The sequence below is a fragment of the Eschrichtius robustus genome, chromosome 3, assembly GCF_028021215.1.
Source record: "Eschrichtius robustus isolate mEscRob2 chromosome 3, mEscRob2.pri, whole genome shotgun sequence".
Taxonomy (NCBI): domain Eukaryota; kingdom Metazoa; phylum Chordata; class Mammalia; order Artiodactyla; family Eschrichtiidae; genus Eschrichtius; species Eschrichtius robustus.
The window spans coordinates 188,734,041-188,756,908 of record NC_090826.1 but is presented as its reverse complement, the minus strand read 5'-3'; the positions used below and the strand labels follow the sequence as shown (position 1 = coordinate 188,756,908).

Sequence of the window (22,868 nt, the reverse complement as noted above, 5' to 3'; positions counted from 1 at the left end):
TTCCGGCAACCCGGCAAAGAACGGGGCTCTTCCCGGGAGGCCCAGGGCGGCTGGGCCGGCCTACTCGCGGGTCCTTCAGCCGGGGGCTGAAAAGTATGGGAAAGTCCCCACACCAGCCGGCACCCAGAGGTGTCAGGAAACTGGGTCGGGTGGGGGCTGGGTGTCTGGGGGGCGCCCAGAGCTGCTCCGCACCTCCCACCAGCCCTCCCAGCCGGGCTGTCTGCGGTGTCCTCCTCCGCGCGGATCCCAGCTCTCTGTGTCCCTGTCTCCCCTACACAGCCAGGGACACGCGGAATGGAAGTCGCCTGGGCTGGCCCAGGATCTGAGGGCTGTGCATGGGGTGCCCGGGATCAGGGCTTCTCCGGAGAGGAGCGGAGAGGAAGGCGGGGAGGGGAGCAGGACGCGGCCGGCGTGCAGAGCCCCCGCAGCTGGCCCAGTCCCTGAGACCCCTGCCTTGGGGCTTTTATCGGGTGGCAGCCTTTGACCCCAGGGCGAGCAGGTGGGAATTCCCGGTACACCTGCCCCTCTGGGGGGCTCCGGACCCTGGGGCTCACAGCTCTGGAACTGGGGAGCGGCTGCAGGGGGACAGTGAGCCCCAGGCAGCCCTCCCCATGAAGGCCAGGTGGGGAAAGGGAGCAGTGAGGAGGGGGACAGTTCCGGCGCCCTCGGCCCTCCCAGAGCCGCTTCTCCAGCTGACAGCTCTGAGCGCCCCAGTTCCACCTTCTGACCGATGTGGGAGGGGCGATCCTCGGCCCCTGGGGAGGGCGAACCTGAGAAGGAGCCCGAGCCCCGGGGAGGAGCAGTAACTGCCCAGGCTCAGCAAGGGCTCAGCGGGGTCTTCCTGGCTTCCTGCACCCCAGACCCAGCTCTGGATGCAAGTCAGCAGTTGGAGTGACGGGCCCGAGAGCTGTGGGGGGCAGGCTCGCACCAGGAGAGGGGGAGGCTCAGGGACAGGAGTCACTCCTGGGGCATACAGGCCTTCTTCTGCTCCCAGCAGCCTGGATGGGGCAGAGTCCACCCCAGACAGGGCACAGCGGGGGCCCCCAGGCCCCCAGGCCAGGCTGCGGGGCTGTTGCAGAGCTCTGTCCTCTCTGAGGCCTGTGGCGGTGCCGCCCCCCGCCCCGCAGCTGTGCTTGCACCTCCAAAGATGTCCAGGCATTTCTGAGCGGAAAGGGGCAAGGGGTGGGCAGGAGGCAAGGTGACTATCTGCCTACCGCAAACACACCTAAAGGGAGCTGAGAGACTCTCGGGGTCTTGCCTAACGCCCAACCACTACCCACCCCCCACCCCCCTTCCCCATTTCCTGGCCCCCAGCTTCCTTGCTCTCCACCCAGGAGCTCAACCTCAGGCTTCTCAAACCTGGGAGGCAGGCATGCTCCCAGCCAGAGGGCTCAGACCCTAAGAGCCTGGGGGCGCAGGCAGAGCAGTTTGGGGAGGGCTTCGCCCGCTTCCTCCTCCCCACCCCTGCGGTACCCTAGCTTCCTGTTCTCGATAACAATCAACAGCTTGCCCCAGAGGGGGTGGCCCTCTTTCCAATCCCCTCCTGCCCCCCTTTTGATCCCTAGGCCCCCCCCCCATCCACTAGTGGAAACACTGGCGGGGTTGAGGGCCAGCTGAGGCAGAGGTCACACCCCACAGGTCCACCCAGGCTCCTGCCCCCTCCTCCCCGTCTGGGCACCAGAGCCAAGTGCTTCCTCAGCTCTGGACCTCCTGAGCCCCAGAGGGCCATCTTGTTCTCCACCTGGAGGCCAGCCCCTCCCCACCGCCCCCTCCTGCGTGCCCACCCCCGGGTCTGTTGTACGTCAGTGCTTTTTTGCTGTCACCCTTTGATGGCTGAATCAGAGAAGTGGGTGGAAGGGGAAGGATGGGATTGTGGGCGCTGGGAGCGGAGGGTGTCGGGAACGTTTCAAGGTGAAAGGAGCCAAGCAGGGAGCCAACAGAAGGCCCGCTGGTGAGGCAGAGGTGGGCCAGTGGGGTCTTGGACTTGGGCACCCTCCTCCCCAGGCCCAGGCTTCAGGCACCCCAGGGGCAAAGAAGACACAGGGGTCCCCTGGTGTGAGAGCCAGAGGCTGTCCACTCTCCGTGGGTCTCTGAGTAGACGTCAGGGTTCTGGGAGGAGGCCTGGGGGGGGGGGGGGCCTGGGAGACGGGGAAAGCCCCGAGACCCTCCTACAAGCTGTCTTTACTACCAACTCCCAGGGCAGCTGGCCCGGCTCAGGCCAGAGGCGGCTGGGCGCCGGGGTGTGGCCCAGGGCCTGGGATGACCCTTCTGGCCTGGCCCGAGCCTGTCCCCTTGGGGAGCAAGAACTCCTGCCTTCCCTTGCCCCACCCAGTCTGTGCCCACTTCTGCTTGTGCCTGGCACGATTCCCACGGCTTGAAGGGGCAAGGGCTTCCAGGGCGAGGCTCCGAGGCAGAAGCAAAGAAGTGGAAATCAGTCTCCAGCCGAGGTCGGTGGGAGCAGGAGTACCCGGGCCTCTGCAGGGCAGCCTGGAGCTAGGGTCGGCTCAGCCCTGCCCCACGAGCTGGCAGAGGCTGGACGCACCCAGGACCTGGAGGAGATGCCCTGGAGGAGGGGGCCGGGTGGTCAAGAACGGCCCAGCGCCTCGGCCATTCCCGGCGAGCAGGGCCAGGCCCGTGGCAAAGGTGCTGGGACACAGCCAGCGGCCCCCAGAGGGGCAGAGGCGGGAGGCCGCCGACCCCTGGTGGTGGCAACAGGCAGCTGGGGCGTGCGTGGGTGGCAGCGAGGAGGGGCGGAGGGAGGAAGCTGGCTTCCTGAAGCCTTCTCAGCCCTCAAAGACAGACCAACAGACAGACAGACAGCTGGCAAGAGGCGCTGGGGGACACAGCTGCTTCAGTAAGTACCTGAGGGGGGCGGGGAGGAGCCCCGCGGGCCAGGGCTGTGCGAACCTGGGGAGACAAGGGAGGGCGTCTCGGAGGGGGATGAGCAGGAGGGTGCCCGGGGCCACGGTGCCCGGCTGGGGCGTGGGTGCTGACCCCCTGATGTCCCCGAGGGGCGGGCAGGGCCCCGAAGGGAGAGGAGAGGCGGACGAGGCCCTCCTGCTGCGAGAGCCTCTCTGCCCACTCGGCGCCCGGCCCGCTCGGCCCCTGCGGGCGCGGTGACCCCACAGCCCCTCCCCGACTCGGAAGCTGGGACCCTGGTCTGGAAGATGGGGACTGTCCCCCAGAGGAGGGTCCCCCACCACCTCTGCGCCCCCTCTTGTGCCCCCAGCTGTTGCCTCCCCATATGCGCTGTCGCTCAAGGGCTTGGTGAGGCCATTTCCTGTGACGGTTACCGAGGCGGGCTGGGGGGGGATGGGCAGAGGAGGAAGGAAACACCCCCAGCCTCCCTCCTTGGACAGAGACCCCAGAAGCCAGGATGACCCTGGGGCTGGAAGTGCCAGCAGCCGGGCGAGGGTCCCGCTGGGCCAGCAGCCCGCACGCCTGGGGCCCTGGCTGGCTCCAAGGCTGCAGGAGGCCTCCACCTTCTCGTCCAGAGGAGGCCCCCGTACACCCAGAGTGGGTGTGTGTGAGCCCTTCTTCCATCCAGAACCGCTATATTCCCCCCTCGCCCTCCCTGACCTGGCCTCCAGCGTAGGGCTGGGGCAGCACACCGCCCCGCCCCCTCCCCCCAGATTCCTTCCTATCTTCACCCATCGTCTCCACCTTTCATCTTGCCCTTACTCTAAACACAGGCTGCCGCCTCCCGGGTGCCCCTGCAGAGATCCCGGCCTTCCCAGGGTGAAAACACCGCCACTTCCTGGGGAACGGAAGACACCTCAGTGAAAGCAGAGGTGCCAGAGGGCAGAAAGCCGGCCTGGGCCAGGCAGCCCAGAGGTCAAAGCTCATGGCCGAGTGAGCCTCCCCTGGGCCCAGCCCCCCAGCATGGTCCAGGCCTGCGGGGGGCACTCCAGAGCACAGCCGCCGGCCACCCGTTCCCCTGAGGGCAGCCATGACCCAGCTTCCACCTGACCAGGCGCCAGCCAAGAAGCACGTGCGCCTGCAGGAGAGGTGAGACCTTTTCCGGGAGGGGCTTCCCTCCTGCGGGACCCTCACCACCTCTCCCGGAAAAGGAAACCAGATGTGCTCATTGGCATGTCATTTGCATGCCCTTTACCTGTCTGGGGCACAAGCTCTGCGTCCGCCTCGCACCTGCGCCCCAAGCCCCAGGTCGGGTTGAGCACCCCCGGAGGGGGCCGGGGCCTCCAGGCCTGGATACGGGTCGGAGCTTTAGGGGTCGGGCTGGGAACAGGAAGTGGGGGCAGCAGCTCTGGCTGACAAGGGGCGGGGGTGCACAGGGCCCGGGCCTCTGGGGCAAGGGGAGACAAGGAGCCGCCCCCCAGAGGTGCCCGTAACAATCATAACTGTCAGAGGCTGACCGCGCGTGGGCTCACGGGGCACTGGCCGTCTGTGCTGCAGGCGCGGCTCCAATGTGGCTCTGATGCTGGACGTGCGGTCCCTGGGGGCCGTGGAGCCCATCTGCTCGGTGCGCACGCCCCAGGAGGTCACCCTGCACTTTCTGCGCACGGCCGGGCACCCCCTCACCCGCCGGGCCCTGCAGCACCAGCCACCCAGCCCCAAGCAGCTGGAAGAGGAATTCTTGGTAAGAACGTGGGGTCCCCTCCGCATCACTGCCCTTCTGAATCAGGAGAGCCAGCTGGCACCACTCTACCCTGGCCTGCGGGCCTGTCCCCTTTGGGCCCTTGGGAGAGAGAACCCCGGGGTCTCCAGGAAGGAACCCGCCCAGGCTCCCTCCTCTGCCCTCCACCACATCTAGACCTGCGTCCTGATGCCAGGAGGGAACAGCTGGGTCCCAGCTCTACTAGGAAAGGTGGAGGGAGAGGAGGCTGGAAGGGGATTCGCTGTTCACTTGCTTCCTCCCCCCGCCAGAAGATCCCCTCAAACTTTGTCAGCCCTGAAGACCTGGATATTCCTGGCCATGCCTCCAAGGACCGATACAAGACCATCTTGCCAAGTAAGGACTGCAGCAGGGGCCTGGGGCTGGAGGCGTTCAGAAGGCAAAACACAGCCTCGGCCAGGAGAGAGCTGCCGTCCGCAGAGGCTCTTCTTCATGCAGACGAATGCCCACACCCGGGCCTGGCTGGGGAAGGGGAGCCGTAGCCACAACCAGCATGAGGATAGGACGGCACTGCCCAGTGTGACCCCAGGAAGTCGGTCTATGGTGTTCTTATCCCCATTTTACAAATGAGGAAACCAAGTCACAGAGAAGTTGTGTAACCTGCTGGAGGTCACACAGCCAGTTGCACCAAACCTCCTTCCTCCTCTTCTTCCCACGTGGGAAAGGGCCCACGCAGGTCTGCGGGGGGGAGAGGCCCCGTCAGGATGGCTCCCCGAGAGGGGGCTGGAGGATCTCAGATGGAGGCAGCGAGGAGGCTGCAGATGGGGGTCCCGGGGTCAGCACCTCCTGTATTTCAGAGGCAGGCACAGGCCCTCTGAGCACGAGGCCCGGGGACACTCTCCCCCTCCCGCTCCGCTCAGAGCAGCCTTATCTGGCCAGGCCACCTCCAGGAACCCCCAGTCTGGAGGCCACAGCCCTCTGCCTGCCTGGGCCAGTCCGGGGGCTGTTAGCGCTCACGGAAGGGGGGGACTGCCCTGCTCCTGGCCCCGAGGCACCCTCCGTCCAGACCAGCTGGCCCTGGGGAGCCTGCTTCTTCATCCGGCTTGGACTGGAGCTGGAGAAAGGCCCCCTTAGACGGCCAGGCTGACTCGCCTTGGGGGTGGAATGAAGCCTCAGTTCCAGTCCAGCCTCTCAGGAGACAATATCTCTTTTTCCATTTGTATCGCTATGACCCTGTTCTGCGCCTCACTGATCTCCAGACTAGAATGTCGTTCAGTAACGGCCCTCTCCTCGCTTGTCCATCCTGCCCAGCACCAGCCAGGGAATCTTCCCAGTTACTTCTTTCACCATGGCCCACTGCTGGTCAGGAACATTCTGTGGCTCCCCTCTGTGTGCATATGAAATAATGCCATAGGTATCGGCCACCTGCTATTCGCAGGTGCCATGACAAGCACAGGACTCTCCTCTCTCTGGCCCTGCGTGAGTTTGCTTCGCTGGTCACCTTTTGACCTGTGGCCTCTGCTGATTTTTACTTCCTAGACCCCCAGAGCCGCGTCTGTCTGGGCCGGGCGCAGAGCCAGGAGGACGGAGATTACATCAACGCCAACTACATCCGGGTGAGTCGCCGGCGGGGAAGGGGGGGCTATGTCCAGAGAACGCCCAGCACGGCTGGTGGTTCGGGCACCTGGTGTCCCAGCTCCGACCCACGGCTGCCACGGCCCTTCCGAGCCAAGCCGGCGCAAACAGGCCAGAACGCCAGGCGGGAGCACAGAGCAGACGTCAGACGCCGGAAGGAAGACCCCGGTCTCCTTGGCGCACCCCGTCCTGCGGCCCCTGCCAGCCTCACAGCGCTGAGGGCGGCTCGGGCCAGGCCCAGCCTGTGGCTCCCAGGTCTGCACGGAAGGTGCAGCGCCAACTGGGGGCGCTCGGCTGGCTCCCTCCCTTCTGGCCTTCGCTGCTCCAGGCAGCCCCTCCTTCGTGGAGACGGCTTCTGTCAAGGAACCGGGAGGCGGGGAGGCCAGGTGGGCTCCATCCCCAGCGTCAGACCGCAGGGGTGGGAGGCGGCAGGTGCAGACTGCGCCCTCTAGCGGCTCAGAGTGGGTGGGACCGCGGCCGGGCGCCCCGGTGAATAACCCGCAGCCGGAGCCGCCTTCGGGGGAAACGCGGCCCGGTGAAGTGGGGGGGGGGGTCTGGATTTCACCGTCCCTCGAGGAGCAAGAAGCTGAGGATCCTGAAGGGGAGAGGAAAGGCTGGCAGGAGTGTGCTACGCCTCGCTGCTAAATATACAAAGTAGCATGTAAAAGGGAAACATCCGCTCAACAAATACTGAACTGTTTTCTTCGCCTTTTGCGCTAGTATTCAATAGAAAGCAGCGGGGGAGGAAGGGAACATTCACAGAGGCCCTGAAAGATGCTAGACTCAACCCAACACACTTCGTAGAGTCTGGTCTGCACCACGTGCTGCTGGATGGCCATTACACCCCGTTTACAGACCAGAAGCTGGGAAACTCGCTCTCGGCTGCACAGGCAGTGAGCGGAACAGGGGTTGGAACCGGATGTTCTCACTCAGAGCCCGTGTCGTGTCCACCATGTGGCGTCTGGTGTGTGTGACTGTGACGTGTGTGTCCGGGCTGCACGGTCCCTGGCTGCAGCCTGAGCCCGGCACCTGCAGGTCTGGCCGCCCCAGGGCCCCTGCCTCACCGGCCACCCTTCCCCGGCCTCCTCCGCCTGCAGGGATACGGTGGGAAGGACAAGGCCTACATCGCCACCCAGGGCCCTATGCCCAACACCGTGTCAGACTTCTGGGAGATGGTGTGGCAGGAGGAGACGTCCCTCATCGTCATGCTGACTCAGCTCCGAGAGGGCAAGGAGGTAAGAGGCTGAGGCGTGGTCCCTGGCGAACCCAGATGGACAGGCTGCACCCACCTCCGCAGCCCCCACCCCTGCTGGGGCAGCTCGGGGCAGGGGCCTCCCCTGGGAGCTGAGGACACCTGTCAGTTCCTGAGACACGTGGCAGGGAGGCCATCCCCAGCCAGAAGCAGGGTTGGGGGGCACTTTATCTGCAGGTGTCAAGTTCAGGACAGCCCAGCCCTCGCAGCGGGGGGGTCCCCACTCCCATCTCTGCTGCCCTGGCCCCTGACTCCCAGCTCCCTCCCCCCAGAAGTGTGTCCACTACTGGCCCACGGAGGAGGAGACCTACGGGCCCTTCCGCATCCATGTCCAGGACGTGAGAGAGAGCCCGGAATACACCGTGAGGCAGCTCACCATCCAGGTACCGCCCTCTGGTCCACAGGGAAGTCGGGCCACCCTCACTCTCTGGAACTTCCCTGGGAGTCACAGGTCTACTCAGGGAAACCTGCTTGAACCCACATGTAAAGAGCTGCTTGGGACTAGAAGAAGAGGGATGTGGGTGCCGCCCTCCGGGAGCCTCTAGTCCAGTAGGGCAGCGCCAACGATCCTTGTGGGAACCGCCAGGAAGGCCCAGCGGTCTGTGCCAAACGCCCGGAGGAGGGGGCGGGGTCCTGGGGTCACTGCTGGAGGAACCGCGGGCCGTTTGACAAGATGCTTAATAACTTGTAAAAGTGCCTAAAAACGCTTCTGTTATTGTGTAGCGTCTTCTGCTCCCCAAAGCGTTTCTCTGTCCTCCGAGCATCATGGCCCCATTTTCAAGGTGAAGAAAGTAAGGTCAAGGGAGTCACCCAAAGCCACGTGCTGGCTGGAGGCAGAGCCAGGACTTGAACTTGGGTCTTTCCGCGCTCCCCAGAGAGCGTCCGAGGAGGGGGCGGTGGCGCACAGTGAGCTGGACGAGGCTGGCGTCTTCTGCTCGGGTCACTCCAGCCCCAGCCCCAGAGAAGAGGACGGGCGGTGCCCTCATCCTGCCCCTGTTCTCACGCTTTGTCCCCACCCAGCACCAGGAAGAGCGCCGGTCAGTGAAGCACATCCTCTTCTCGGCCTGGCCTGACCACCAGACCCCAGAATCGGCTGGGCCCCTGCTGCGCCTGGTGGCCGAGGTGGAGGACAGCCCAGAGACAGCTGCCAACACTGGGCCCGTCGTGGTCCACTGCAGGTATGTGCCCCCTCCCCCGGAAGCCCTTCCTCCCCACTGGGCCCCTCCTGGGAAGGAGTCTAAGCAGAGCAGGGCCGGGCAGGCCCAGGTCTTACTTGGACAGGAATCTCTAGGTCATCCAGCAAGTGCTCTGTCCTTCCCTCTGGCTGCACAACCTGGACGTGTGGGCTGGACACCCAGGCACAGTCCAGAGAGGCAGCTCCCAGTCTGCTGAGGCAGGAGACGAACATGATCCCCGCTGTCAGGAAACGCATTTATTCACTCATGAATGTTTACTGAAAACCTGGTATTGCCAGGCACAGTGTTAGATGCTTAAGGAGACAGCTGTGAACAAGACAGTTTGGTTTCTGCCAAGTTTTATGGTCTGGTGGGAAAGACAGCCAATGAAACGAACAGGACGCAGCATGATGAGAACATAAAGGGGAGTCGGGGGCGGGGGGCACAGAACGAAGTCGCCCAACCCAGACTTTGGCCAGAGAACGTCTTCCAGGAGAAATGGCCTCTAAGCCAGGCTAAGACCTGAAAGGTGAATTAGCCAAGCGAAGATGGTGGGTGGGGGGGGGAAGGGAAAGCATGCCAGGCAGATGGAACAGCACGTGCAAAGGCCCAGAGGTGCAGTTTAGAGGCTGACATGACGCTGGGAGCAGAGTCAGCGAGTAGGGGCCGGATGTCACACGGGAAGGGGGCAGGGATGAAAAAGCCTGGAAGATAAGTGACGAGGGGCCTCACGGGACTAGCTCGGAAAACTGGATTTGCCAGTTACAAAGAATACTTAGGCCACAGGGTAAGAAGTGGATTGGGGTGGAGTCAGGGGTGATGCAGGGGACAGACTTAAAATAAGGAAAGCATTTGGGATGCACATTCCAGCTAGAACACAGCGGCCAAAAGCACAGGCAGAGGGGTCCGGAAGCCCCTCCCGCAGGTGCACCCAGACACAGTGCTGGGAGGTCAGGGGCTCACAGGGGAAGACTTCCTGAGGAAGGGAGGAAGTCAAGGGCACGACAGAGCACAGGGGACAGGACTGTGGGCAGGACCGAGTCGGGCAAGGGCGCCGAGCACCAGCAGCTGTGAGGACGCGTCATGGTTAGGGGAGGGCGTTCCGCGGGGTCATCCAGCCCAGCGTGGGCCCTGGCAGCGGGAAGCGGCTGGCCCCCACTGAGCAGGAGAGAGCTCCTCAAAACGTCCACAGGACCCGAGGGCGACCTGGACCGGCTTTAGGGTGAGGCCAGTGAGGGATGCAGACGCCTCCGTGGCCGCCCCCCACCCCGTGGGGGCACCCCTACTTCCCTTCTGTTCCCCACCCACCCGGCCCCCTGTGACCTCCCCGCCCCCTCCCTGGACACCCGGACCCAGCGCAGGGATCGGCCGGACTGGCTGCTTCATCGCCACCCGCATCGGCTGCCAACAGCTGAAGGCCCTCGGGGAAGTGGACATTCTGGGCATCGTGTGCCAGCTGCGGCTGGACAGGTGGGTCTGCGGCCTGAGCGGGGCACTTCACCACCAGGCACTTCCTGTGGGAAAGGAAGGGGCCCCTTTCGCTTAAAGAGCTGTTCTTCTGCAGCTCACACCCTGGCGAGGATCTCTATCTAGAATCTAGAATTTTAGCTCTCTGGCGGGGGGCGGGGGGGTGGCAGACGTGGGGCGCCTAGAGTTAAATAGGCCACCCTATGGATTTACCCGAGCTTTCAATCTCTTCTGTCTTTTGTCTTTGTTTTTCCAAAGTCCCTCCTCAGGGGAAGGGTGGGGGCGGAAGAGTACGGTTGGTTCTAGAAACTAGGCGGCCATAGGCGATGCACAGAAGCTCACTGGATTTGGAGACAGAGGACCAGGGTGCATCTCACTCAGCTGTCACCGTGTTTCCCCGGGTCCCCGTTTCTTCATCTAGAGAGGAACAATGGCCCTTTCCCCAGAGAGCTGCCGTAAGGAACGCGTTAACGGCTGTGAAAGCATTGGGGGAACACGAGCGCCTACTATACACATATATAGAATTATTACTTCTAAGGTTACCGGGAAGAGGAAACCTTGGGGCTCAGGACTGTTCCTGGCCCAGCCTGGGGACTCAGGGGCTGGTTCTGCCCCAGGAGCTGAGGGGTCAGAGAAGACCCCTGCCCGCGTGGGCCCCTCCTACCCCCCACCCCGGGCTGGGGAGGGCGCAGCGGGAGGCGTCCGCTGCAGAGAGGATGCACCTGGAAGGAGGAGCCGACAGGCCTTCGGGCAGGCCAGGCTCTCCCCTCCGGCCCGCTGTTCACGGCCTGCGCGCCTCTCCCCGCAGGGGGGGCATGATCCAGACCGCGGAGCAGTACCAGTTCCTGCACCACACCTTGGCCTTGTACGCCGCCCAGCTGCCAGAGGAGCCCAACCCCTGACCCTGGCACCCTCCCCCGCCCAGGGCCGCTTGCCTGGGCCTGGGAAGGTGGGCTTGGGAAAGTGGGCCTTGTGACCTGGGGAACCCCCTGGGTGGGCATGGGAACAGGGTGCCCCTCGGGGTGTGTCTGGGGTCACAGGAAGCTGGACGGTGAGGACAGGGCTAGACACTGGCTCTTCAGCACTGCCCACTCCCCTGCTCCCTGCAGAGGCCCCGCAGTGGACACCAGGGGCAACCCCCCATGTCCCTCCGAGCTTACAGCTGGCAGCTGACCTTTACAACAGAGCTGGGAAAGAGGCCCGGGCATCCTGGTCCCTGAAACGCCGTGTGAGCCTCAGTCTCTTCCTCGGACGTGGACATCAGGTGCTTTACTGCCACCGGGGGAGAACAACCAGAGGAGCACCTAGAAGCCACTCCGGCTGTACCCCCTTCCTGAGGCTGGCGAGAGAGTGACCGCAAGATCACCCCCCACCCTGGCCCAGCCCGAGAACAGGCCGATGACCTGAGCTGGGAAAAGCCGGGTGCCACCTTGGCCAAGTCCTCAGCATCCTAGCAGGGACTCTGCCTCTTCACCCACATCTGTGAGGCTGGACACCCCCCAAAGAGAGCAAGGACCAGACTACCCCTGTGCCCACACGAGTGTCCGGGGAGCAGGCTATGGAGGTGACCTGGTGGGACAGCTGAAATCTCTAGAAGAGGGAAAGTGTGCGGACCCCTTGGAGGCCCAGACAGCTGCCCCTGCCTCCGTAACTGCCGGCCACCCGCCCCAGCTACTCTCCAGGGAGGCCCAGCATCCTCTGCCTGCCTTCGGACCCCAGAAGGGACTCCGAGTACCCAGGGAGGACACAAGAGACGAGCAAGGAGCCGAGAGCACTGCCTGACTTTAGAGAAGCAGCCCTGCCATGGCCTCCTCCCCGCAGAGCACGCCTGGATGTCTGGCTGTTGCCATGAGCGACCCGGGTTAAAGCACCTACATGGACCCAGGGGCTCAGGCTGAACCCGGACCCCCCCCAGAGAGCTAACTCCCCTCCGCACCTCACATCCACACGATGTCCAGGGCCCCCCAGATCTATCTCAGGGCTGACCACCACACCCCAGGGAGGCGTCCAAATCCTTCGTCCTTGAATCCGAGATGGGCTGCCCATGGGGAGGAAGGCAGGCACCATCTTTCCAGGTGCTTGGCCCCTGGGGGCTGCCTTTGCCGGGCCCAGTTCTCCGAGGAACCCCCCAAGGAGCTGGGTCCCGGAGAACAGCTGGCCTTTCCCTCAGACAGCGCTTCTGGAAAACATGCAGCGTCGGAACCGAGGGTGACTTCCTTAATGCTTCTGCTGGTCCTCCTTCCTCACCGCCTGGGAATGGGCTCACCCCCTCCTGAAGCTTTCCTGCCCTATGAGAGGCACTCCCGGTGCCTGTGGCGCTGGGTGCAGGGCCATCAGGCGCCTGGTCCTCCCTGAGCTCAGACCCCACAGGAGGAAAGCCACCGCACGGGTGGCAGGCTCCCCTCCCTGGGCGCTGTAGCCCCAACCCTGTCCCAGAGCTTGAGGACAGGCTCTGAAGAGTGAGCAGGTGGGAAAATAAAGACTTCTCAGATGATTGAGTCATTCCTTCTTGCCCTCTTCCTCTCAGGCCTCTGGAGCCTCTTTGCATCAGTAGAGAGAGTAAGAATGCACAGACCAGGAACAGGGTGCATCTCTACCCCAGGACGTGCACTCTTACAGCCCTTCCAGGGACACGTGAAACAAAGTGACACTGGAGTCAGTCTGGGAAACGGGCAAAGGTGTTCCTTAGGCACTAGAGAGGGACTCACAAAGGGCAAGGACTAGAAAGACCATGTAAGTGAATAACTTAATAACCCAGGATATTGTGCAGGGCCAGGACTTTGTGATACCTCCACTTTGGCAACTGATCGTTCGGGGTCATCTCGGCTGGGCTTGGCAGATATGGTTGACGTTGAAACTTTATGCACCTTTGACTAAAACCACAGACGCCACGTGAGTGCCTGTGGAGGCCAAATAGGAAGGCACGCCCAAAGCGGGGTGTGGGCTCAGGGGGTCCAGCAGCCCCGAGGTTGGGTCCTCCCAGGACCAGCATCTCCGCAAGCCCCACACCTCCTACCGCCAGCTCTCCTGAAGAAAACTTTGGTTTTTTACCAAAACAGGCCAACTTTTTTCATTTGCCACAAACCTCCCTCACGGGAACCCCCCCGGCAGGACTCTCTCTGTTTAGTATCATGGTGGTCCCAGAAAAAGTCACTTTGGGCCAGAGGCTTCCTAAGCAAGTGGTCCTGGTACCTCGTGGTTAACAAGGCCTCACAGGTGGATGTTCCCTTCCCCTGGGGCTCCGGTACCCAGAGATGCTCAGAGGCAAGGACTCAGGGAACAAAAGATCTTAGAGACATCGTCCCCGCGTCCTGGGAAGCCACGGACCACCCTCCTCCACCCTGGAAATGTTCCCGCTCAACGGGGCCCTCGCCCACCTCGGGCCCACCGCCCTGTAAGAAGGAAGCGGGTGCCAATCGGGGCACGGCAACCCGGGAAGGCGAAAAACAATCGGAGCTCTTTCTCCAAGTGCCCCTAGCGCACAGCAGCCCGGCCCGCCCCGAAGCCCGCGGGCGCCCCGCCCAGCGCACCCGCAGCCCGGCCCGCCCGGCCCGGCCAGGAGGAGCGCGCTCGCTCGGGGGCGAGCAGGGCCGGCGGCCGCGCGGGCGGAGGAAGAGGACGAGGAGGAGGACGACTGCGAGGAGGACGGCGACCGGGAGGAGAAGGACGCGCGGAGGCCACACCCATCGGCGCGCCGATCCGGCAGCGAGTCGTCGGCGGCCGCGCGCTCCAGCCGAGCCTCCGCCCGCACCGAGTCCGGAGCCGGGCCGCACCGGGGAGGGGCCGCTCCGGCCGCAGCGCGAGGGCACGAGGGGCGGCGGGAGGCCGGCACCGGGCGCGGCCGGCGCAGCGACCATGATCGCTTTGTTCAACAAGCTGCTGGACTGGTTCAAGGCCCTGTTCTGGAAGGAGGAGATGGAGCTCACGCTGGTCGGGCTGCAGTACTCGGGCAAGACCACCTTCGTCAACGTGATCGCGGTACGGGGCGCCGGCGGGCCGGGCCTCAGGTCCCCGCCGCGCCCAGCCGAGCGGGTCACCGCCTGGCGTGGCCGGCACGGCTGGCGCCGGCGGGGAGGCGCGGGCCCGGGCGCGCTGGGCCTAGCACGGCCCTGGGGACCTGGCGGCGCGCGCCCGGGCCGGGATGGCACGGCCGGGCGCAGGGGCGGGGGACGAGGGGACGCGGCCCGGGCCCCAGGACCGGTGGCGCCGAGGGTGTCACGAGGCCAGAGGGACCGCCGCCCGCGGAGACGGGCCTCCTCCGGCACCCGCACCCTGGCGCATGACGGGGCGAAAGTGCAGGGCCTGCCCGTGCGGCGCGCGGAGGGTCGCAGGACGGATGCCCGCGAGGCTGGGGGAGGGGGCCCGGGCCGGCCCGGCCCCACCCCGGGGGGTTAACCCCTCCTGGCCGGAAGAGGAAGCCCCGGTGCTATTGATGGGGGATGGGGGGGGAGGGATCCCTGGGGAGAGTGGAATCAGCAGAGGCCCTGGGCTCCAGCCCAGACTCCTTCTCCACGGGGAACCTCTCCCCGACCGTGGCGTCCAGCTGGGGGTCCGGGGAGGAGGCACTGCATCCGGCATCCTAGGCATCCTAAAGGGAGCTCGGAGTCCCGGCCTGGCCCGGAAGTTGCAGGGCAGGAGGGGGTGCTTCGGACCCAGAGGATGAGTTGGAGGTGGAGGGGCAGGTCCACTCTGGGGACACAGGGAGAGTGGCTCTGAGGGCTTTGGGTCATCAAGACCGAGGTGGGCAAGTGTAAGCCTTTCAGCGCCAGGGCAGTGGTGGGGAGGAGTTAAAATCTGCCTCAAAGAAAGGGGAAGATGAGCTCTCTGGGTGTTTGAGCTGAGCTGCAGTAGTGGCTGTGGCCTGCATTTCCGAGAGGGCTGGGCTGGGCATGTGGGGCTGAGGAAGGCTTGGGCAGAGCTGAGGTGTCCGGGGACCCGGCCCTCGTCCGCAGACGGGGGTTTCTGAGAGCTGTGGGGCGGCCGTACATGACAAGGGGTCAGCAGAGAAGTGTGACCTGCCAGCCTGGGTACCTCCCCTGCCTGCATCCTGCCCACCCTCGAAGAGAAGGGAGGAGGGAGACTGGGGGGCAGGTACCCCATGATGGCATGTTTGGGCACTGGCTTCCCTTCCCAAACATGTTTGCGATGACCTCTGCCCAGGGGCTCCTGGCCGCTCACCCAGCAGGACAGGCTCTTCGGGCCCAGGCTGGGTTTGTCGGCACGATGGTTCCTGGGCTCCTGTCTGCCCAGGCTCTGGCCCTTGGTCGCAGGCCCCTGGTTAGACCTGGCGTTGACTTGGGCTCCAAAAGCAGGAGCGCAACGCCGGGCCTCGGGTCCTGCGGGCCTGTGGCTTAGCTCCGAGGTGCCGAGATCTGGGAGCTGTCTCCAGGGTGAGGCCGAGGGGGGACCAGTCGGTGCTGCTGCTGCTCTCGTGGCTCAGCCTGGACATCACCTCTGGCCCCCAGGGAGTCTCTCCTCCTGGAGCGTTTACAAAGCTGTGTTCCTAGGCGGGGATCCACAGGAACCCAGGCGGTTCCGTGTCCTGGTCGTGTCCGGAGAATGGGATGCTCTGGCAGGTCAGAAACGGAATCCAAGAGTCACAGGTTTCACTGCCAGGGTCAGGAGTTTCTGAGGGGTGCAGCGAGGGCTCCCCTCCCCTAGCTGGGCCCTCATCTTTATGACATAAATTTGCCACCTCAACTCACACATCCTAAAAGTGCAGCCTGGATTTCCCTAGAAAGAGGCTTCTCCAGAACACCCATCCCTTGTGGGCTGCAGTGGGAGTGCCCGAGTCTGGGTGAGTCCAGAGTTCTCAGCTCCTCCAGGGCCACAGCATTTCCGCCCACCAGTGTATTATCACAGTGGAGTGTCTTTCAGAAAGAAATGAAGAGTCAGGACCCCGGGCTCTGTCCCATGCCCACCACTGACCTTCTGAATCCCCTTTGCCTCTTCTTTTGGCCTTTCTTTGTCTCAGCTTTTACCCATTTGGTTTTTTCCTACTCATTCTATGAGTCCGACTGTAAATAGAAATTGAGCTTATGTGTAAGCTGCTCAGCGGGCTAATGTGAGCTGGGAAACATCACAAAGAGACTCTCCAGTGCACCTGAGAACCCAAAACTCACTTTCTGAGTTCTGAAAAAGTTGTGCTGCCAGAAAGTAGGAGATGTTTTGCCCGAGGGAAACAAGAGGACCATTTTCAAATACTTCCAAGTGTAAAAGACTGTCCAATGGAAGAACTAGTTTTGGGGTAGACTTGGGAAGATGGATTTTTGACTCATCATAAAGCACTTTGGAGTGTTGGAGCTGACCCAGGAGGGATGAGCCAGAGGGCATTCAAGTCTGAGCCAGGGGTTCCACCGGATGACTTTAGGGTTCCTGCTGACCTTGAATGAGGAGCTTGTGAGATCTGAGGCCTTAGCCGGGAAATGAAGTTGTGACTGGTTCCAGCTTAGCTTTGATTCACAGCTGAACTGGAAATACTGGGGCTGGGGAGCCTGGCTCCCTGAGGGTCCTCCTGGAACCCGCCTTTGTCCAGGATCACGTTCTGCCAGGCTAGGCTTTTCATTTCTATGGGAGCCTGTGAATGTTCTGGGTTGCCAAAGAGCAATGATGGTTCCTCATGTATGGAAACCATTTCCAAGCACTTTGTGAGCCCTATTTGCCAATTGTTAGGAAACCAAAACCCTTTTCTGCCATTTCACAGAAGGAAACCCTGAGGCCCAGAGAGGTCCAAGTGTCTTGTCCAAGCTCCTCCACGATGAGTGACAAACAAGAGCTGGGCTTCCTTCTTCAGGCTCCACATTCTTCATCTGCCCGGTTGGGGATGGAGTGGGCTGGGGTCCAGTGGGTGCCCCATTCCACCTGCACCCTGCTGGGATTTGTGGAGTTAAACCATACATGGTTCTCCCTACTTAGCCAAAAGCAAAACCTCCTCAGGGAACTACCTTTTCCTCACGTTTCCTCACTTTTAGAGGCTCTTGGACCCTTTTGATATCCGATAAAAATCAGCGACCCTTTCCCCAGAGGCGTGTACATACAAAGAAAAATGTGCACATACAGATTGTGTGCACTTTCAGGGGGTCTCCGAAGCCCCTCTTTGGCCTCCAGGTTAGGAGCCCTCAACCATCTTATCTTGAGCATCAGGTCTTGAGCATTCAGTGCTCACATCCGAGGGACTTGGTGAACGAGCTCAGGTGATTCCTGAAGATAAAAGGGAATCAATCCGTCTCATTCGGGGCGGGGGTGGGGGGGGTCTTCATTCAGACTCACAGGCTCTGAATGAGAAAACATCGTGTCCTACACTTTGGCCAATGGTCAGAGCCCCTGACCACTTTGTGTGGCCTTAGGCAAATTACTCCTCCCACCTGGTAGAAGACAATGACATCGTAACAGAACAAGGCTGTCCCCTCAGGTTCAAGGTTAAGTAAGCCCCATCTCCTTCAGCCTGCGTCTGGGGGAGAAGCAGAGGTGTCCTACATGTGAACGTGGAGGTGACCTTGGGCGGAGTTTGGTCTGGCCTTAATAGAGGCCTGTGGCTAGTTTAGAACAATCTAGAGATCTTAGAGACAATTTAGAGGGGAGACGTGAGAATTGTTAGAATTTGAAAGTGGGTTTATGGGAAATGGGATTACGGTTAACTGCTACTTACTGGGTGAACATTCACCAATGTCAGTGTAGACGTGGCTCCTCTCCCGAGAGCTCTCAGTCTAGTCGGGGTGTACAGTGAGGAGTACCCATCCTACAAATGGGTACAGTACAAAGAAACCCAGAAGTTGCTTGCTGCGCATTGCATTTGGGGCGTGGCTGACTTACCGACCCTCAGTTTGATGTGAACATTTACCGCGTGAAAGCGTAAACCTAGATTGTTTAACGTGACCTGCTCCACCGGAGGCTAGATACAGAAAGGGGGCTCTGGTCCAACAGAGAGGTGGCTTAGACCTCAGGAAGGACTTTCTCCATCCTGGTCGAGCGACTTTGAGGGGCCTCTTTGTCACAGGGGAGCTTGGGTGTGAGGTGGACACCGGGCTTGGTCATGACCCGTCTTGCTTGAAAGCAGGGGGCGCGCGGGAGCTGCCCGGGACCCCGGGGCACCTGAGAGGCTCCGGCCTGGCCTCTGCTTCATTCCCGCAGCCTTTTGGTCCGTGGCGGCCGCGGACAGCGCATCTGGGTCCTGGCGATTTTTGCCCCTTTTCCAATTCTGACTCTTCCTTCCAGTCGGGACAGTTCAATGAGGACATGATCCCCACCGTGGGCTTCAACATGCGCAAGATCACCAAAGGGAACGTGACCATCAAGGTGCGCAGCCGAGCTGGCCCCTGGGCGCAAGCCCATGGCCGCAGAGGATGTGTGTGCGCGTGTGCACATGTGCGCATGTGTGCACGTGTCTGTATGTGTCGGGCCCCCGGAGGAGAAGCTAGAGGAAAGCAGAGGCTTGGGTCCGACCGGATAGTTGGGGAAAGAGCTCAGGTAGGCTTAGGAGTCAGGGACATAGGGAGAGAAGGAATTCCGTTGGGGCAGGCAGGGGGCACGCGGGAGCCGGGATGGATTGGGGGCCTGCCTGCTGCTGACACCCGCTCACCTCTCTTGCTCAGCTCTGGGACATCGGGGGACAGCCCCGCTTCCGCAGCATGTGGGAGCGCTACTGCCGAGGAGTGAGCGCCATCGTGTAAGTGCGCAGCAGGGCCGTGGTCGTTGGCAGGTGACTCACACCTGTGTGCAGCTGCCTTTGACAGACGCTCTGGGCGCCCACCGGCCAGTCTGAGAACCAGAGGACTGACCACTTCATGCTGAAGCATCTGTGTGTCCCTCCTCATCTCCCTGCCTACCCCCAACCCAGACTCACCCCTATCCTGAATTTTGTGTGATTTAGTGGTTCATTCCCTTGCTTTGTTTTCCTTTCATTGTTGGCCGTGCCACACAGCTTGTGGGATCTTAGTTCCCCAACCAGGGATTGACCCCAGGCCCTTGGCGGTGAGCGCCTAGTGCTAAGCAGTGGACCGCCAGGGAATTCTCTCCCTTGCTTTTTAAAAATAATTTTATCCTACGTATGTATGTGCCCAAACAAAAGATCATTTAGCTTTCGTTGTTTTTAATCTGATTTTTAAATTTAAATTTTTATGTATTTTTATTTTTTTATGCAGTTTTTAAAGGTGACACTCCATTTACAGTTATATCAAAATATTGGCTCTATTCCCCGTGTTGTAAAGTACATTTTTGTAGCCTATCTTACACCCAGTAACCAGATATTTTTTTATTATTCTTATTATTTAAAAATTTTTTTTGGCCGCACAGCATGCAGGATCTTAGTTCCCAGACCAGTGATGCAACCCTTGCCCCCTGCAGTGGAAGCTCCGAGTCCTAACCACTGGACCGCCAGGGAAGTCCCCAACCTGATTTTTTAAAAAGCATTTTGATGCAGGAAAGTCTTCTGGGGCTTCCTTTGCTGTTTTCACCCCCTTGTCTAGCCAGCCCTGCCCTGAGAACATAAGCGGGTCACTCTGGGAAGGACTTAGGTCTAATCCTATGGGGCCCAGCGCTGCCACGGGAGCAGCAGCTTCTCCAGGGGTCTGGGGGATGGGACAAGGGCAGGCCCAGCGGCCCCTGCAGGTTCTCACTCCCATCCGTTCAGAAGACATTCTCAGAGCACCTGCCTGAGCCGTCCCAGGTGGCCTGGAGACCCCGAGGGGCGAGCCAGAGCTGCTGCAGCTCCTTCCCCCCCCCCCAACCCCGCAGCCTGTGGTGTCAGCTTGTCCCCACCTGCCGCCCCCCAGGTACATGGTGGATGCCGCTGACCAAGAGAAGATTGAGGCCTCCAAGAATGAACTCCACAACCTACTGGACAAGCCCCAGCTGCAGGGCATCCCGGTCAGCCCCGAGTAGAGTGGGAGGGTTGGGGGCTCGCCGGGAAGGCCCAGGGACCGCTGGGGGCAGGTGGGGGTAAACACTGCTGGCGACAGGGGGTGGAGAGCGGGGGGAGGGAGGGGTGCGGAGGCAACGGGGCTGCGGAAGCCAGCCCCCCTCCCGGGGCAGCCTGGCCGTTGCTGCCCTGGACCGAGCCCTGCCCTCCCTTCTCGGCAGGTCCTAGTCCTGGGCAACAAGCGAGACCTCCCGGGAGCCTTGGATGAGAAGGAGCTGATCGAGAAAATGTGAGTTGGCGACTCTTCCCTGTCCTTCCTCCCTGCTCCCCAGACTCCCAGGCGCCAGGGCGGAGGGCTTGTTGTTGCTCTCGGTGCCCACCGCTTGGTGGCGCTAGAGCGCGCCTGCCCGAGCCCCGCCCTTCGCCCCCATCCCCCTCCCAGTCCCTCCATCCCTGACCGCCCCCGCGCCCGGTCCCCGGACCCCAGCTCCTTGCTCGGTGGCAGCCTCAGCAGACAGCTCTGGTCTCCTGCAGGAATCTGTCTGCCATCCAGGACCGAGAGATCTGCTGCTACTCCATCTCCTGCAAAGAAAAGGACAACATCGGTGGGTCTGGGGGCGTCGCTGCGCTCGCGGGGAGGGGGCAGGAGGGGAAGGCAGCCGGTGGCTCTCTCCTTGGAGCCCAGAGCGCCGTGGCTCTCCTGGGCAGGACAGGCAGCGGGAAGCCCCGATCCTGAGCACCACCCCAGCTCTGCCGTCAACTGGTGTGTGATCTTGGGCAAATCCCCTCTCCTTGGGGCTCACTCCCCGCCTGTGACATCGCAGGGTCGGACCCTTCTGGTCTGAGGGACTCGTCCTGTGGCTCCGGCTCTTTCACCGCAGCCAGATGCCCTTGCACCCATCAGGGGCTATTCGGAGCTTGACAGCTGGAAGCTGGGCTTGTGATGCTCTTAGGGTTGACCCTAGCTGCAGCGCGCCCCCTCCCACCCACCCCCACCCCCCCGCCGCCAGGTGTATGCTCTACCCTCAGGAGAACCAGCCCTGAAGCCCTGTAACCTCCTCTCTTGCCCCGCAGACATCACCCTACAGTGGCTTATCCAGCACTCAAAGTCACGGAGAAGCTGAGACTCCGGCCCCGCCCCCTCGGACCAGGGACCGCCCTCCGGATCTGAAGCCGAGCTCCCGCCCCCTCCCCCTGCCGCCCCCCCAAGCCCACCCCTCCTTACTTGGTGTGGGGAGGGGCCCTCTGGGGGTCCCAGAGTCCTGTTCTGCTGAGGTTTGAACTCCCGATTTTATTGTAAAATAAATTGCTCCCCTCCGGTCCCCTAACCTCCCCCCTCCCCTCTCCCTTTGTCTCTCCGCCGCCCTGCTTCCCTCCCCTCTGCAGCCCCGCCCCACAGCCCCGCCTCCTCTCCTGTCCCGCTCCCTGCTTTCCTTTCCCACACTCTTCTGTTATTGTCCTGTGTGTACAGTATATATATGTATATATATTTTAATTTTTTAATTTAAGCAAAGACTAAAATCAACCATTTGATGCTGCAGGGGCCAGTCAGGATCTGGGAGGGGGCGGTCTGGAGAGAAGGAGAATAGCGGGGTTAGCTGGGGCCGGTTCAGGTCAGGAAAGGTAAGGCTGGCACAGGGGCAGGTACCAGCCCAGGCACGGGTGGCCGTCCCCACGTCCCGTTTGTCTCCACTTCCCAGTCTGGCCTGTCTCCGCAGTGTTTGAATGTCACAGGCTGAAGGGAGCTTCCAGAGACGCCCTTCTCTGCCCGCAGCCTCAGCATGGCCACCAGGCTCAACCAGGCGCCGGAGACCGGGGGCGAAGGGGCAGGAGGCCAGCGCCCTAGCAGCCCCTCCCGCCTGTTCCTGGCTCCCAGCTCCTGCCCCTCCCCGGGCCCTCACCTCCACGGGCCACCTCATTTTCTGTTCTCATTTTGCAGAGTTGCACAAGGAGAGAACTCAGCATGGGGGGTTGGTTCTTTGGGTTTTGTTTTCTGTTTGTTTAATTTAATGATTTGTAAAGTGATGTCCCTCTTCCTTTTTTACACTTTTCAGCTCATATTTAACCTCTGTTTGGAAAATGATTCTTGTAACTGTACATTTTTTTGCCTCCTAACAACAAGAATAAATGACAATTTTGTGTTGCGGGGGTGCGCGGTGCGGGTTTTTTTTCTGTCCACAGCCCGGCAGGCTGGGGACTCTGGTCCCCGACCCTGGGCGCACCCAGCCAAAGGGAGGCACGCGCTCGCCCGGGCGCACAATGGCCCTTTACAGAGCAGCCCCCGCGAGCGTGCCGGCTCCTGCCCTGCCGCCGCCTCCTCTAGTCGGACTTTCCTGTGTCCCCAGCTCTGAGCCAGCAGCTGCCAGGGGAATGGAGGGGGTCTGTGTCGGGAACTGCCCGGCTGCACCCGGTGTGTGCGGGACGGAGCCTGCTTCCTGGGAGTCTGTCCAGGCCCCCACCTGCAGCCAGAGTTGGCGGAGCCGGTGAATTGTCCTGGGCGGTGCGGGAGCAGTGCCGGGCCTGCAGAGCCCACGGCTTACCACCCTTGGCCGCTCCTCTGTTGGTGTCCCAGCTGCTGGTTTCCCGGGAGAAGCCGTGCCCTCCCTTCCCTGCCCACCCCCGGCCCCTCCCAGCCCACTCCACCCCTAGAGCTGGTCCCCTCTGCCCGCAGCCGTGGCCTCGGAGCCTTGCGCCCTGCTTCCCAAGTCCGGGGCCATCTTGACCCACTTTTACAGTAAGCCCCGCCCCCTGGGCTCCCCTCAGCCCGGAGATGGAGCGGCCCTGCGGAAGGCTCCACCCCTTCTCGCCGCACCTCTGCAGGGAGGAGGCCACTTCCACGGTCCTGGGAGCAGGGCCTGCCCTGGTGGCTCTGAGCTCGCCGGCCCTTCCTTGGTGCGTCCTCTTGGA

At 62.2% G+C, this 22,868-nt stretch overlaps 2 protein-coding genes across 2 annotated transcripts; both read left to right on the top strand.

Annotated features, from left to right (window-relative positions):
- The first annotated feature begins 3,867 nt into the window (after positions 1-3,867).
- On the top strand, positions 3,868-11,272 carry PTPN7 (protein tyrosine phosphatase non-receptor type 7). Its single transcript, XM_068538590.1, is given in 11 exon segments — positions 3,868-3,930; positions 3,932-4,008; positions 4,417-4,600; positions 4,888-4,972; positions 6,116-6,192; positions 7,309-7,446; positions 7,736-7,846; positions 8,484-8,641; positions 9,995-10,108; positions 10,914-11,054; positions 11,215-11,272. Coding segments are annotated over 10 exon segments (1,086 nt in total). The 5' UTR covers positions 3,868-3,882; the 3' UTR covers positions 11,008-11,054; positions 11,215-11,272.
- A 2,414-nt stretch (positions 11,273-13,686) lies between these two features.
- Positions 13,687-22,105, top strand: ARL8A (ARF like GTPase 8A). Its single transcript, XM_068541901.1, has 7 exons — positions 13,687-14,083; positions 18,320-18,400; positions 18,697-18,770; positions 19,876-19,969; positions 20,183-20,250; positions 20,496-20,566; positions 21,036-22,105. The coding sequence occupies exons 1-7, from the start codon at positions 13,961-13,963 to the stop codon at positions 21,083-21,085; spliced, it is 561 nt and encodes a 186-aa protein (XP_068398002.1). The 5' UTR covers positions 13,687-13,960; the 3' UTR covers positions 21,086-22,105.
- The last annotated feature ends 763 nt before the right edge of the window (positions 22,106-22,868 follow it).

What these genes read in the sequence shown, in the direction of transcription:
- ARL8A (XM_068541901.1), top strand. Translation starts at nt 13,961, where the DNA reads ATGATCGCTTTGTTCAACAAGCTGCTGGACTGGTTCAAGGCCCTGTTC. An exon ending in CCTTCGTCAACGTGATCGCG is followed by an intron (nt 14,084 to 18,319) that starts GTACGGGGCGCC and finishes TCTTCCTTCCAG; the next exon opens with TCGGGACAGTTCAATGAGGA. An exon ending in CCCAGCTGCAGGGCATCCCG is followed by an intron (nt 19,970 to 20,182) that starts GTCAGCCCCGAG and finishes CCTTCTCGGCAG; the next exon opens with GTCCTAGTCCTGGGCAACAA.